Source organism: Pleurodeles waltl, chromosome 12 (genome assembly GCF_031143425.1).
Source record: "Pleurodeles waltl isolate 20211129_DDA chromosome 12, aPleWal1.hap1.20221129, whole genome shotgun sequence".
Taxonomy (NCBI): domain Eukaryota; kingdom Metazoa; phylum Chordata; class Amphibia; order Caudata; family Salamandridae; genus Pleurodeles; species Pleurodeles waltl.
The window spans coordinates 699068802-699084959 of NC_090451.1; the positions used below are offsets into that span (position 1 = coordinate 699068802).

Consider the following 16158-nt stretch of genomic DNA (forward strand, 5'->3'; position numbering starts at 1 on the left):
ATGGAGCTCGCAATACGGTGGATAGGGATATCCGTCATGGTTGTGACTGAGTATTTCCACCTCCAGAATCTAAATCCGACCCATAGTGTCTTTCTAAGTGTTTTCAGAGATCCTCTAATTATGTCATTGAAAATGAGGGTGATCTGTATATAGCTTTGCCTGGAGAAGTGAAATGTAAAGGTAGACCATCCTTTTTTTCTAATAACTGGTAGCTGGGAGAATGATGATCAAAAGTTGGGCTTTAGGGGTGATTCAGTGTGTTAACAGATTCTTAAAGTAGTTTTCAGCTTTATTAATGGAAAGTTAGGCTCATCAGAAGAATAAAGAGACCTGCCGTGTGGTTTTAAGCATTGCACTATAGGATTTTTAAGGGATGTCTGCCAGTTGTATTTGGCAAGGACGGAGTGCTAATGTTAGTGCAGAATGTAGTGTTTGCTCTGACGTGTTGGCCAGTTGATTGTGTCAGTGGGGTAGGGTGACACGCACATGGTGTTTGATGAAAAGGCTGTATTGTTTGGAGAGAGAGAGTGTTCTTTTGCCCTGTAAGCTCATTTCAGCTTATTTCTTTCTCGCTACCATTTTAGGTTCATCCACTTGTGTTGTGTCCGGTGATCCCCATTATACGACCTTTGATAAGAGGAAGTATGACTTCCATGGCAACTGCACCTACGTCCTGGCACAGCCGTGTAACTCCAGCCAGACCCCATTTGCTGTGTATGCCTCCAATGAGTATCGCTGGAACACGTTGACCGTGGCATATATCAAGGCAATCTATGTGGACGTTTACGGAGTGGTGGTGGCCCTGTTGAAGGATAAGATCGTACAGGTAATGCACTGAGATGCCACCATCGATGGCTGTCATAGCTACAGCATCCATGTGACATGAAACCAGTGCTCATTCTGGGTTACTTTCAGGTGAATGGAGCTAAAGTGAACATCCCCATCAATCCGGCCCCCGGGCTGTCCGTCCTCTCCTCTGGGAAGTACATGGTGGTGCAGACTGATTTCGGCCTGGTTGTGCGATATGATGGAAACCACTATGCAGACGTTAAAGTGACTAGCGAGTAAGTAATATGGCACCAGGAGATCTTTGGCTTTTCTTAACAGAACTGAGATTTTTATCTGAAACATGATTATTTTGTATCTTCCAACCCAGCTGGCTCACCAAGTCGTTACTTAAGAAAGTGCTTTGAAGGAGCGCAAACCGCACACTTACACAACAAAGACAACAACCTGATGAATTGTTATCTCTCTTGGTAGTGGTCATCAAATGATCCCTACCTCACTAACCAAGACTCTATGCAAATCACCACCCCAGCATGATTATTGTGCTGCAGGTGTCTGTGACATCCCCTTTGAATAACGCTGGCGTAATCAATCCCTCAGGGTCGGCTCGATGCTCAATAAGTCCACCCCTTGACAGCCTCAGTTCTGATGCTGTTACAGCACAGAAGATGAAGGTGGTCAAGCGAGGGAAGGAAGGGAAGGGAAGGGAATAGCTGGGAAGGAGACCTGTAAAGAAAATAATCTTTAGTTTTGATTCCGAGAAGGGACATAGATACCTCGTCCGCTCACAAGCTTCTACGCTGCTCTTCGATGAATTGAACATAATAAGGTGTCTTGCCTCATAGGGGAGAACCACCTCCAAGGAGACTACTGAACCCCTGTTAAAGATGGCAAAGGAATAAGATAATGTAATTCACAAAATAAATGGCGCATATTTTTTAGCATAGCACCATTTTGTTCACCTTGTTTTATGCAGGTAGCAGTGATCATTCCCCAACACTCACTGTTTGAATTGCATGTAATGTCCCTTTTCCATTGGCAGCCAACATGCATGGTAACGCCAGATGCTGTCTATAGTAATTTCAGCAAAACAAGTCTCATTTTCACACAACGTAAATCAAGGTGCTGACACGAGCGCTGTCATCCCATTCAATCAAAATAGTGCCCAGTCCACCAGAATAAAGGATTATGAATTCCCACGCGGTAACGTTATCTGTTCCTAGCTCAGAGGGCGAGCGCCAGTAAATTACAAGACGGCGGTAACACATCTCCTGATAAACATACGGCGATGGTCAGGAGCTTCAAGGATGGAGACAAAGAGTTGTTGCGGAGCACTCTAGCACCCTGAGAAGCGGAACAGAGCCTCCCTCGCTGGACACGTTACAAGCGATGAGTAATCCGCACTGACATGTTGTCGTCTTTTGCTGTCAGATTCCTTCTGACAGCGGTGTGTTTTGGATACCGAGGCGGTAGCCTCATTACTCCATACTCATTTTGAGTTTTTAAATCACATTTTTTGTTCACGTATTGATTTGTGACACTTTGTCACAGGTGAAGTTGGTTCACATGGTCAGCACTACTTCCGGTTTAAACACCATGACTCCAATCAGCTTTCCGGATTTTGCCTGATGCCCGCATGCTCATGGGGGTTGTACTTATTTCTCCCGTTTCATCCCATGATTGACATAATGCTTGTTTTCCCCAAAAAGCACTGAATGCTACAACCCCCCAAAACTTCGTTAGTGTATGAAAGATATTTACCAACCTGTTCATTCCAGATGGTCGTGCTTCTCCATCGGGATTAGTCATGATTTGGTTATTCCTGACAGCGTTCACAACATTCAAACCCCTACGCATACCTGCCAAGTGTCACGCATCTCGTGTTAGAAAAACGCATTTCTGGTAATTTTACTGGATTACAGCAATGCCCGATATTGTCACGCAAGTCCTGAAGTGCGGAAAAACCTTCTTGTTCCAGTTTTTCACTTTGCTTGGTATGCTCCGAGTAGTGTTTATCAAAGGCCACAGCGTGGAGCTGGTGTACAACGGGAAGTATAGGATTCTCTGTATATTCTGATATCTATATGGTTCTTCGTCTTCAGCGCTTGATTTTGCTTGCAAGAAAATGTCACTCTTAGTCTTTGAAATGTCACTCATAGTTACACTGAAATTATGAAAATGTCACACATAGCAATCTGAAACCTTGGCAGCTGTGCCTACGCATGGGCTTGTGTGTAACACTTTGGCTGCGTTCCTATTACTTCACAATATTACACTAAACATTGCGATGGGGCAGATGGCATGAACCTAACCATTTTCCCCCAGTGGACAAGCTCTAGGTGAGGCCACGGGGCACTGATTATGAACAGACAGTTGGGGCAACTAGCGCCATGAAACCCTCCAGATGGCATGTGTGCACTACAAATTTCTATAAATAAATAGAAAATAAATCTCATTTGCAGCTACGAAGGAGAACTATGTGGTCTGTGTGGCGACTACGATGGAGCCCCCAATAATGATTTCAAGACCCCCGAGGGGCAGCTGGTGGCAGCTGTCAATGACTTTGGAAACAGCTGGAACGTCGATCCCAGGTATGTGGAACTTTTATTTCAAGCAGTGTGTATTTTCTTAGTTATTAGCAAGTTTTAACAACATGTTCCCTTGTCTGCTCCCTTCTCCTGCCTGTGTTTACATTGTTTTTTGCTGCAGATGCAACAAAACAAACTCCACAGTGGTCCCAGAATGCACTGTTGACGAGCAAGAGTTGTACAAAGGACCCACCTACTGCGGGATCTTGGTGGACCCACAAGGCCCCTTCGCTTCCTGCCACGACAAGATCAACCCAAATGTGAGTTATGGTATTTGTATTTACGTCACACTGATCCATAAGGGTCATATAGTTACTTTAACACCTTAGCCAGGAGAGGAGCTTTATATCAATGAATGGAGGAACAGACCCAGAGATAGACCTGGTCTTACTAGAAAGATAGGCGTAACATGCAGAATCAGTATTTAATGCACCACATTTCCTATGTTTTGCCTTTTCCCTGAGCCTTTTTTGCTGATATTTATCAGGTTTGACCCGCTGGAGTCTGTCATGTTTGTTAAGAATTTGAACATAAAACTCAGAATACAGATCCCTATACAAATTTATGTTAGCCGAGGGGTCAGAATTTAACCTCTAGCTCATGAGCAGGGCTTAAAACATTTGGATATAATGTGCCAGGCAGTTTAAACTCTTTATTGTTGCTTTTACCGGCATAAAACAATGAGTTATTCCTCCTGGAAGAAGATGTTATACAAGAGTCATCTTTGCAATGAACTTCGATGTATCAGCAGTCTATGTTGGAGAGCAAAATTTGGGATTTTGGGATTTGTTAAGGATTATAGTAATCTAGAGGTGATAAAATAGCTGCTGTGATGAATGTTTTCTCTGCCAGATTCTGTGGTGGTCTGCAGTATGTCCCTGCTGTGTTATATCTATCTTTCCACTTCTTGTAGAATTTCTTCAAGGACTGCGTATATGACCTGTGTGAGCTGGGTCCAGGCCAGCGACCGCTGTGCGAGGCACTGGAGTCCTACGTGAACGAGTGCCAGGAGAGGAACGTCACCCTGCGCCCCTGGCGGAATGACACTTTTTGCCGTAAGTCACCTCCTTTCTTGTGCTTGTTGAGGTTCAAAGATGATTCCAAAATGAGCTTCTTTCCCTTTATGCTTTCTTATTAAGACACTTTGATCTATCTGGCCATGGAAGTGTGGGCTACACAGGACCATGAATCACATGAATTTCACAGGCAAAAGTAAAATTTCAGCCAAACCTAGAAAGTAGCAGCCACAGACTCTGCTCATTAACCATTGAAGGTGCAGGACTTGCATAAAAAGATGCCAAGATTGCTTTTAGGAGAACCATAACCCTCGGATCCCAAACAGTGTCGCATTATCACTTAGATCAGCCTTAATATCCACTACCACAGGCCTTCCAACAGCGCTTGCTTGATAAGCCACATAGAAACATGCAACAGAGCACATCAGAGAGGACACCTCTCAGGCAGCCAGTGCAGCTCAGATGTGCCCCCTCGTTCACAGTACGCTCAGACGTTCTTGCCACTGAGACTGGCCACACGCAAACGTCTACCAGACCACACGAGGTGAAAAACTGTGCAAACATCTATCCTCCAAGTAACACAGGCTCACTAACAGCATCATTCCTGCAGTTTTGTTTTCCTGACAGCCGGATAAAAGTTGGGTTATAAGCTTAAGATGTGCACAAGCAGCCAGTAAATCCCTCCAGAGAAACCGTTCTAACACCAACATCATACACAAACTGATCAAGGAATAATGCACCCAACTCAGAGATGTGTTAGAACCCAACAGCAGAACACAATATCCAGTGTGTCAAAGACAAGATCAGTCAATCTTTGAGGAAGTCAACAATCTGGCATAGAATGGAGATTGTCTTTCAGGTTGCAGAGGATCCAATTTCTCTCCAATTACTAGTTTGCAGAGGATGAGGGGCCAAAACAAAGGCGCAAACAGTACATATACCGGAGATACAAGATCATGTTGTGCCGAGAGCACGTCTAACCACCAGCCCAACTAAAGATCCTTTTCTTACTGCATTCCAGTGTGAAAGATGTTGCTTCTCTAACACTGCATCCACGGTGTGACATGAGCGGCTATTGCAGAGATGTGTATGTTTCCTATGGATTATAAATTAGACTTCTGGCAACCAATGAAAAGGGTACCATTGATTTGGAAAATAGTAACACTTGACCAAGCTCAGTTTGTGCAATGCACTTAAATCTGTGAACATTGATAATACATAATAAGTGAGAGCATTTGATTCAAAGATGGCTCGAGGCTTTTCAGTATATTTAACAACATAAATGAGACCAACCAACATCTATTGTGTGGCTTCTTGGTTCAGTGGGAACAGATGTATCACTTATTGAACCTGCCTTGCCTGCAGTATTCGAGTGAGAAGGCCTGTACTCTCATAAAAGTAGTGGCAGAAATGGCAGTAACATTGCATAACCAGTGGAATCTCTTCTATTCCCACAGCCATTCCCTGTCCTCCCAACAGTCACTACGAGCCGTGCGCCTCCGCTTGCCCCGCCACGTGCCTGGACCCGCGGCCTGGGCCCTGTGACCGCCCTTGTGTGGAAGGCTGCCAATGTGACGCTGGCTTTGTGCAGAGCGGGACGCAGTGTGTGAGCAAGAAGGATTGCGGATGTACCTACAATGGAGAATACTACCAGGTAAGTCGTTCGACTCCCCACACAAGAAGCGGACCACATACACATTGTATCGATACCAGTGCATGTCATACTGCCCCACCTCACCACTTCACATGCACACCCTGCAGCGGAAGTGGGAGACAACCTCCCAAATGACATGCAGCCACATGACATGCAAACAAAACATGTTACTTATAAAAGGGATTATTTGTTGAGTTTTCATTCTTGCCCAGAGTCAAGATAATTGCAGATAGCATTTCTGGCTAACAGTAGAGTGTTGGCTGATCAGTGCTTCGAGTGCATCATGGACTGCAGCATCTTCACGCAACGCATGCCCTTTGCACCTAGAATTAACCTTACTAAACCCCTCTTTCCTCTTGCCTTCTACCTCACCTGGATTAGCACCAGGTAAACAAAGTTAGAAAATGGAATGTTGTTGTAACTGAAAGGTATGTAACGCTTTTTTCCACAGCCAATTAACATGGATGATGGTTGACCTACAAATATATTGTATCTTGCGTGAAGAGGAACAGATGTTCTTTTCTCCCATACGTCTTTAAATAAAACTTTTAAATCTTAAAACATTATTAGATCAATCTCCTGCTCTGCATTTTTCCTTGACTTAGTTCTGAAACTTGTTTTAAAGCTCCTTGGTGCTTATGATTGAATCTTTGCTTTGTAATGCACCACCTAAAAGATGGAACATGCAGCAACTGCTAAATTTATCCTCAAATCACCACAGGTTTTGTTTTTAATTATTTTTCCAGATATTTGTATTATATTTATTTCAATTGAGGGTTGTTGTGAACCATTAGTAGATAAATGAAAAACAATATTTAATGAATTAAAATTTCACACTTTAGGCAAAATAACATGAGTATGTTGAGAGGGGTGTAGACATGGAATACGCGCTCTACTGGGTAAATTTTAGCTGACAAGAACAACTTATTTATTATCTGAACTCTAACCCAGAATTACGAGCATTTTAACTCCACAGGGTAAAATCAAGAATATCAGATGTGCATAATTAACCCACAATTTTCCTTCTTTGTATGTAAGATGAACCAGGTGGAATTATTTGCTGAGTCAGTCTTCAGTCTCTGTAAAATTTCTCGCTACTGGGGACTGACCCCATTTCTGAGTATGCTCAGATTTAGAGCTATACATCAAGTTGTAGAACTTCAGTTCCATATACTTTGTTCTCTGGTGTCCGCCCTGTTTGTTGCTCCTGTTTTGATTCCTCTGTGTCCTTTCTGATTGCCAGCCTGGTGAGGTCATCTTCTCTGATGCGTGCAAGGAGGTGTGCCAGTGTCTCGCCAACAACAACACCCAGTGCATTGATAACAGCTGCGCCCCAGACGAGTACTGCTCCAACCACACCGGGGTTCAGGGCTGCTTCCCCAAAGGTAGGTGCAGCACCAACAAATCCTCCTGCTTTTCTCAAATTAACCTTCCATATCTTCTGCTACTTGATACTGATGGCTCATTTATCTCCTGCTAGACTCGGCCACTTGTGTCGTCACTGGCGACCCACATTACACCACCTTCGACAAGAGGAAGTATGATTTCCATGGTAACTGCACCTACGTCCTGACTCAACCTTGTAACTCCAGCCGGACGACCTTTGCTGTGTATGCCTCAAATGAGTACCGGTGGAATACACACACGGTGTCGTACATCAAAGCTATCTACGTGGCTGTGTATGGAGTTGTGGTGTCGCTACTGAAAGGCAACGATGTTCAGGTAATATGCCGTGTAGCAAATTCTCATTTTGTCCCTCTGTTTCTGGGTTTACTAAAGAGGAAGTCATCGGAGAGAAACTGATTTTATCTGTGTTACTACCAGGTGGATGGAGCTACCGTGACGATCCCAATCAATCCAGCACCCGGGCTGTCAGTCTCCTCCTCTGGCAAGTACATGGTGGTTAAAACAGATTTCGGCCTGGTCGTGCGGTACGATGGCAACCACTACGCAGATGTGAAAGTGACAAGCAAGTGAGTATCACATATCAAGGGCATAGTACCAAAAGGGCATGAATTACTGATGGAGAAATGGTAGAGAAAGCTGAACCCATCGGCTATTTATCTTTGCAGTTATGAAGGCGAGCTGTGTGGCTTATGTGGGGACTACGACAGAGTCCCTGGCAATGACTTCAAGACCCCAGAGGGGACGCCGGTGGTTGGAGTCAATGACTTCGGAAACAGCTGGAATGTTGACCCCCGGTAAGTGCCTATTCTCTCATCGTTAGTGGTGTTCTTCTTTCACTGGTACATGGTTGCTCCAACTTTTGGTTACACTACACCCTCACCTAGAGTCTCTTGTCTCACTTTGTTTTTCATTCCAGGTGTAACTCATCCAGCTCTACTGTGGTTCCAGATTGCACAGAGGAAGAGCAAGAATCTTATGAGGGACCCGAGTACTGTGGGATCCTGACAGACCCTCATGGGCCCTTTGCCCCATGCCACAACAAGATTAACCCAAATGTGAGTGTCGGTACACAAGTTGGTCTATACAGTAAAGGATGCCCAGTAATATGGCGGATCAAGCAGTGGAAATATGGGTAGAAACTGGGAGAGATGAGTGGCAGGTTGTTTCATATTACAGGAAGTAAAAGGAGACAATATATTAGAAGAACTATCAATAGATGATAGATTTATATACTGATTGGATGCAAAATGTTGGCTCGAGAACTACTGATGCAGTGCTCATTGGACGGAGACAAATGATGAGCACCAGTGCAGTAAAAGGAGGAAGATAAATGGGGTGTGTGAGTTTGGCTTGGTCGTCTTGGGTCAGGGTGTCCAGCGTACATTCAGGGGGGTCAAATCCATGCTAGAATTGCATTGTATCCATGTAAGATAAATTAGCCTGAAGTGAGTTTAAATTGATCTTATTTACATAGTCTGTAGTCATCCTGAAACTCTGGTACTGAACTGGCCCACCTAAAATTTCACTGACGTACCTGTCTTAAGTGAATAAATAATTCCATGTATGTTAGTGGTAAGGACGTTAGGACATTGATTAGTGGGTGTATGAGTGCGTTGTAGGGTGAATTGATTGATGCATAAATGGTCGTATGTGGATACATAAATGGCTGTACAGGGGAGCTGGTGTGTGCGCATACAGAAGGCTAACTGGATGGCTCAAGGATATAGCAATTCTGATGGATGAGTGAGTGGTTAGAAAGCTACATGAGATTCATATTAATTAAGCCTTTAAGAGAGCAGACACGTGTTATCAGGATTAGGCTACAACTAATGAAATGTTGAGCAGGTTAATGGATGTTTTGATGGATGTGTGTGTGTTTATTGATAATTTTGTAGCAGGCTCAAGCTGTATGAACAGGTTAGTAAAGTATTGAGAGACTGATGAATGGTCAGTTGGCATAGTGTGTATGTAGATTGGTTGATAAAAGGTTGAACTCGAATGGATGAATGGCTTGAGGAAGGACTGATTGAGTGAAAGGCTGCAGGTGTGTGGATGGATGGGTTGATGAGGGACTGATTGAGTAAATGAGTGTGTACTACGTAGAGTGAAAATGTAGGTTTGTCATCAACTTGGCTGGTTAAAGACGTTGGGACACCTTTGGAGTTTGGCGGAGTAGGAGCCTTACTATAAATCTTCAAGGATCGCTCCACATCCTCATGATTCAACCACTTTGTTTAGAAGATAGGGCTGTTTACTTGTACACATAGGCATGAAAGTACCCTTTCAATCTTTCAGGCCTTCTTCAAAGATTGCGCGTATGACCTGTGCGAACTGGGCCCCGAGAGGACACTGTGTGAGGCGCTGGAGTCTTATGCCAATGAATGCCAAGAGAGGAACGTCACCCTGGGACCCTGGAGAAACATGACTGACTGCCGTAAGAACAAACCATTTACTGCCTTTCTAGGGTCTTGAACAGTTTCACAGGAGATCCAAAGCTCTTTATGACGGAAATAACCAATAATCTCTTGCATATGGGCCTAGTGGCACATGCCACTTATGGGATAAAGCGGTAATTTCTCGTAGAATGATATGTATTATGCACTGGGAAGAAAGTTGCTTCTGGATTCTGGGGAGGAAGTGAAATGGAGAAAGCTAGAGTCTGGTGAGAGAGGAGAAATTTGGAGAATCTACCTATACACATTGGAGAGTTTGTCAAGTCAATGCTGAACGACATAAAGATTTGGATAAATAGTCTTTAATGTAACGGTTTTCTGGTACCACCATCACCTACTAGCTACATTGGAAGACACTCTGGACAATGTGTACCACAGATGCAGACTCATGTGGTTCTTCATTTCCTATTTCTTCTCTCCCTCTCCAGCCTTAACATGTCCTCCAAATAGCCACTATGAGCCTTGCGCGTCAGCCTGTCCAGCCTCCTGTCTGGATCTCCGGCCCGGGCCCTGTGACCGCCCATGTGTGGAGGGCTGCCAATGTAATGCCGGCTTTGTGCAGAGTGGAACACAGTGCGTTAGCAAGAAGGACTGTGGCTGCACCTTCAATGGTCATTATTACCAGGTATCCATGACTTGTTTGTATCCCCCCTCTTCTCACATCTCAAATGTTCTTCATGGCAATTTCAAGCAGATCCATCAAGCGCGTGCCAGAAAAAAGGCAGTTCCAAAAGTGCTTCTCCTGAGCTCCCAAAGGAGACTTTTCTCTGTGATATAGGAAAAACAGTTGAATGGCTTTGCACCAAAATTTGCATACAAGTACAGCTTTACTCCAGAAAATGCCTTTCCTTGGTTTGGTGTAAATCTATTTACTAGTTTAAAAAAAATAGTGTGTAAATGTATTCTGTTCTGCACTTGGAAAGGTTACATTTCAGAGATAGCTGAACCAGTGGTCACAGGACCTGGCTTTCTGCCCACTCATCCGCCCAACCTGCAACGGATGGCCAGTTCCCGCGGTGCGCAGCCTTTGCCCAAAGGCCATATGCTACAGGGCTTGGTCATGAATAGGAGTTTATGTTCAAGGAACAGCTGGATGTATTCTGTGAACAAAGAAAGCCCAGAAATTCACTGAAAAACTAAAATACAAAGTGCAGTTTTCATTAGCTTTTGTTTTAAGACCTTAACAGACGTTCAAATAACTACAAAATTCACATAAAAGCATAGTTAATGTGCAGTTATGGTCTTCAAATTAATCTTAAAATGTAGTGAAATTCCCAAGCAATGGTTAGTTGTACTAACCATGATACAAGCCCGCGCCAGGCACTCCTAACATATGACATTATTGAATATATCTTAAACAATATGATTGATGACATCACTGATGCCATCATCCGTGATTGTGCTGTTGACACTAGGCTGTCAACTTAATGTAAAAAAAAGGGAAAAAGGGAGCCTACGACCATATGCAGCGGAGAAATGGGTGTAGTGTCTGGCGTAGGGCCAGTCCTTGCAACCACTCCCAGGTGTGAACATCAAAGGTTGCGTGTAGTGGGCAGTTGGCTGCCCACAAATGGTTGAGTGCAGGTGCCCGACCCCTTCTACTAGGCCTTGCACCCAAACTGCTGTGGGCACCAAACCCCTGCTGAACATGAACTTTGGCTAGGTGCAGTGTGCGATAACCGCAGGGCCAGACCCTGCTACAGGTGGCCAAAGACGTCTTCCTTCTGAGCGGGAACTGTGGGTCCGAAGCCATGACTGCGAACCCATAAAAGTGAGACAGGAATTTGTAGAGCTTGCTCTTGGTTTGCAGCACTTGGGCATGAGATTTGGTTTTGAAATACCTTGTTACCTGGGAAGTTATAATGGCGTGAGTTGTGCAGCGTACCAAGATGAGTTCCATGGAGCCAGGGCACCATTGTAGGTGTCAGGGCTTTGCAAATACCAGAAAGGACATGCAGACACTGCAGCAACTTTTAATTTTTATTCTTAGTTGTTGAAACTGTGGAGCCACTTAAAGGGTTTGGTTGTCAAGGTGTGCTCTCCCTTTGCCCTTAGGTGGCTTTTGAAATGTGTTTTTCAGGATGCAGGGACCGTGCATTGGATCATGATTTCAACTTTAGAAATGCAGATCTGAAAGGGATGACAGGAGAAAGGGGTTTGTGGCCCAATTAGATTTCTTTATTGTTTTAAATTTTAGATGTGGGATTTCTGCATATTGGATCCTAAAATCCTCCACGTTGAAATGTGCAAGCTATACAAAAGTGTTAAACCTTTAAAGGCCGGTCAGTAACTTATTTAAATGCTTTTATCGCTAAGATTACCAAATGGATTTACACCAGACCAACAAATGCAAGCCTGCTCAGCCTATTTCTATTTCCATGCCAAGTTTGGTGTAAACCCATTCAGTGGTTTAAGGATCAAAAGATGACCTTTCAATAGCAAATGTGGCTGAACGATAATTACACAGTGGTGACTGCCATTATGCTTTTAAGGACATTTTTTGAGTGTGGGGAGGGACCATAATTCACAAGATGCATAAGGATGTTCCACGGTGAGGATTCTTGGCTCACACCTGAGAAAATGATGTTCTTGCCCTCAAAGTTCAGTTTGCCAGCTGTAATCCTGTTTTTCTATGTCTCTTCTCATCCCTAGCCTGGTGAAGTCATCTTTTCTGATGGCTGTAAGGAGATGTGCCAGTGTCTTGCCAATAACAACACCAAGTGCACCAGCATCACCTGTGCTCCGGACGAATACTGCTCTAACCACACCGGGGTTCAAGGCTGCTTCCCCAAAGGTAGGTGATGGGTTTTCTGAAGAACCTCAGTTGCTTTCATGTCAGTCTTTAGTTTATTTCTGCTTACCCACACCAACAATCCTCTTCTTCTGCAGAGTCCTCCACTTGTGTTGTCACTGGTGACCCGCATTACACGACCTTTGACAAGAGGAAGTATGACTTCCATGGCAACTGCACCTACGTCCTGGCACAGCCGTGTAACTCCAGCCAGACTCCGTTTGCTGTTTACGCCTCCAACGAGTACCGGTGGAACACGCACACTGTAACGTACATCAAGGCCGTCTATGTGGATGTGTATGGAGTGGTGGTGTCTCTACTGAAGGATAAGCTTGTCCAGGTAAAGCACTGACTCGTGTCTTGTCAGCTTTGCGATTTATAATCCCTACAGTGTATACTGAATGTTTGTGTTATAAAAATCTCATGAATCTACAGTACTGAAGACAGTTGAGAAGGTCAGCATGCCCTCAAGGTCGCAGCTTGCTTAGCAGCTGGAAGAGGGCTCTTACAATTAATGCATGCAGAACACTTAATGAGTGCAGCTTTTTGGAAAGTGTGTGCAGAGTTTTAAAGATTTTACTCCCCAAAGAGTTACACAAGTCCTCTTGGATGTGAATAGTGAATCTGACTAATGTATGGAAAGAAACTTTCTTGGTTTGGATTAATTTCAGGTGAATGGGGTGAACGTTAGCCTCCCTAACAACCCAGTGGCCGGTGTCTCCATCTCCTTTTCTGGGAAATACGTTGTTGTGCAGACCAGTTTTGGCCTGGTTGTGCGGTACGATGGGAACCACTATGCAGATGTAAAAGTGCCAAGCGAGTGAGTAAAGGGGAACTGTTAACCAAATACATGATACCGACATGGAGCAGAAACACCAAATAGTTATATGTTTGTCGCTTGTTCCTACAGCTACCAGAGTGAGTTGTGTGGTTTGTGTGGTGACTACGATGGTGCCTCCGGTAACGACTTCAAGACCCCTGATCGAGAGCTAGTGACTGGCGTGAACGACTTTGGAAACAGCTGGAACGTTGATCCCAAGTAAGACCTTTAGGAGCCTGCCATGGGGGGAGGGATGTCTCAACAGGTTGGCCTCGGTGTACCGAAGTACTTCTTCATCAGTCTGAGACCTGCCGGGGGGGGGGAGGGGGAAGTGGTAAGAGTCATTGGGTACTTGTTGAGTGTTCTAAATGAAATGGTAGATTCAACCATGTTCTGAACAATTTGCCTATTAACCATTGTGTTCTTATTGTCTTTCTTCTTTGTGGGGGGTAGTGATGCCATTGTTATTGGTTGGGAACTGTGGATTTTTTTGCACTTGGGGCTCAGTCATGTCAACGGCCTTTAACACAAAGGCTGTGCAGTGTGGGCGAGAGGAGTGTGTAGGGGTTGTATGACACTAGAATGACCCACAATAATATTACATCCAACACAACGCCTGCACTTCATCAAAGTATATCTCCAATTATCTAGACTTAACTTGGAATGTAGGGTTTAGGCCAATGTAGTGTATATGTAGTGGATATCACTGTCATGCAATACAATGGGACTATGCAGAGTGCAACGCTACTGCCAATGCTGCCTCTGATCTCTGAATACTGAATCTATACGAAAAAATATATATTTTGTTTGCAACTTTATTTAATTAGTACAGTTGACAGACAACAAAAGCTTGTGAAATCAAACGACATCATATCACATGTACAATAATACATCCTAGTATGATGATGGAATTGTACAGTTTTTGTATAGAGTGTAATACTGGGTATTAGCCTATTTCTAAGTATTTAAAATGTTTGCTAGTTGAGTACTCTGGGACAAGACTAGGTTAAGTGATTTGCAGAGGATGAAGCGTTCTGGCCAAGTGTGGAAACAACAGCTAGAAACCAGCTATCCTGTTTGACAGCGGACAGTCTATCCTGTAGGCCACCTTTCCATCATGTGTCCTCATTGATGCAAAGGTTATGGAGCTAGGGTCCTTATTCTGCCATGTCTCACAAATGTTAAGTTTTAACCAACTTTATGTTCTTTATTTCCATGTCACATGGTTAATCCCACTGCACTTTGTTCTCCACTTCTCCCCAAGATGCAATGGAACAGACTCCACTGTGGTCCCAGAATGCACAGAGGAAGAGCAAGAGTCCTATGAGGGACCCACCTACTGTGGCATCCTGCTGAATCCCCATGGCCCCTTTGCACCCTGTCATACCAAGATCAACCCAAATGTGAGTGCTGATCTCGGCTTAGAGATGTTTTTGGTCAGCAGGATTCAGAGTGAGCAGTGAGGTTGACAGGACCACTGAGTCCTACAAAGAGAGCTGGGCATCTCTGAAGACCTGGCATATGCAAACAGAGAACTGGGCAGAAGGAGGGAAGTCATAGAACTGGGCAGAAGAGTTAGAATCCAAGTGAAGCTGTGTGTACTGCAAAGAACATGGCGAGTGGACATGCTCTTGGCACTCACTTGCTCCCCAGCTAGTTCTTACTCAATATATTATATATGCATGCATACATTGGGTCCATTAACGTGCAGATGAAGGCTCTGTCAGAATCCAGAGATTGATTGGGTAGACAGATTTCTGGTTGGGTTGAGCAGTAGACTGACCCAAGGATGGAGGCATGTGCACATAGTGGTCAGACGAATGGAGGATAGACTGATTACTTGTTGGGTGGTTAGGGAGATGTTTGATAGTTCTGCCAATGCCAGATCGAATGATTGATGCTGGGGTATTATCTTGATGTATTGGAATGATGGAAGATGAAAAGAACAAACAATTTAAAGTAATCAGTAGTGCACTGGTGGTTGAGAGGCAGGCACACTGATTAAAAAGGCAAAGCTACTTGGATGTGTAGCAGGATGGACAGAAATACCGATACAAGACTGAGTGGATGGATTACGGCTGGGTGGAAGCGCAGGCTGATGGAAAGAAAGTCAGACCAGCAGCTTACTAAAGATTGCGTGGGTCAATGCAGTGATAGATGGAAGTCCGTATATATATATATATATATATATATATATGGATAGGTAAAACCATGGGTAGATAGATTAAGGGTAGATTGCATGGGTTAATGCAGGGAAGAATGGAGGCAAGACCCATGGATGGAAGGTCAGATAGACAAACTGATGGAAGAGTGTGTGGGAAGGTGGAAGGACAGGTGGACAGATGGATAAATCAGTTTGTGCAACTCACACTTTGGATGGAGGAATAGGAGCATTTGATAGGTTTAAGGATCGCACTGGACATATTGAACTGAAGGATGGAAGGGTAGAAAGCACCTTCCTGTGTTGACTGGTTTACCAGGTGTATTGAAGGACAAATGAAGGTCAGATTGAAGTAGTATTGTGAAAGTGAACCACTACTCCATTTGGAGGGTTAATATCCAAATGTATACAATACATACAAACCAGATATGTTCTTAGAGGTCTGAAATAAGCACATTTGCTTCAGAAGTGGCACCATAATA

The 16158-nt window shown here is 44.1% G+C and overlaps 1 protein-coding gene across 1 annotated transcript in view; it reads left to right on the plus strand.

Annotated features, from left to right (window-relative positions):
• Positions 1–16158, plus strand: part of LOC138266895 (IgGFc-binding protein-like) — a 169982-nt gene that overhangs the window by 57702 nt on the left and 96122 nt on the right. Inside the window, exons 20-37 of the mRNA XM_069215627.1 lie at positions 585–826; positions 916–1064; positions 3249–3377; positions 3496–3634; positions 4288–4429; positions 5848–6044; positions 7288–7429; positions 7525–7766; positions 7869–8017; positions 8117–8245; positions 8368–8506; positions 9747–9885; positions 10333–10529; positions 12557–12698; positions 12794–13035; positions 13367–13515; positions 13606–13734; positions 14780–14918. Of these exons, the coding sequence (XP_069071728.1) occupies positions 585–826; positions 916–1064; positions 3249–3377; positions 3496–3634; positions 4288–4429; positions 5848–6044; positions 7288–7429; positions 7525–7766; positions 7869–8017; positions 8117–8245; positions 8368–8506; positions 9747–9885; positions 10333–10529; positions 12557–12698; positions 12794–13035; positions 13367–13515; positions 13606–13734; positions 14780–14918 (2936 nt within the window). The remainder of the gene's footprint in view (positions 1–584; positions 827–915; positions 1065–3248; positions 3378–3495; positions 3635–4287; positions 4430–5847; positions 6045–7287; positions 7430–7524; positions 7767–7868; positions 8018–8116; positions 8246–8367; positions 8507–9746; positions 9886–10332; positions 10530–12556; positions 12699–12793; positions 13036–13366; positions 13516–13605; positions 13735–14779; positions 14919–16158) is intronic.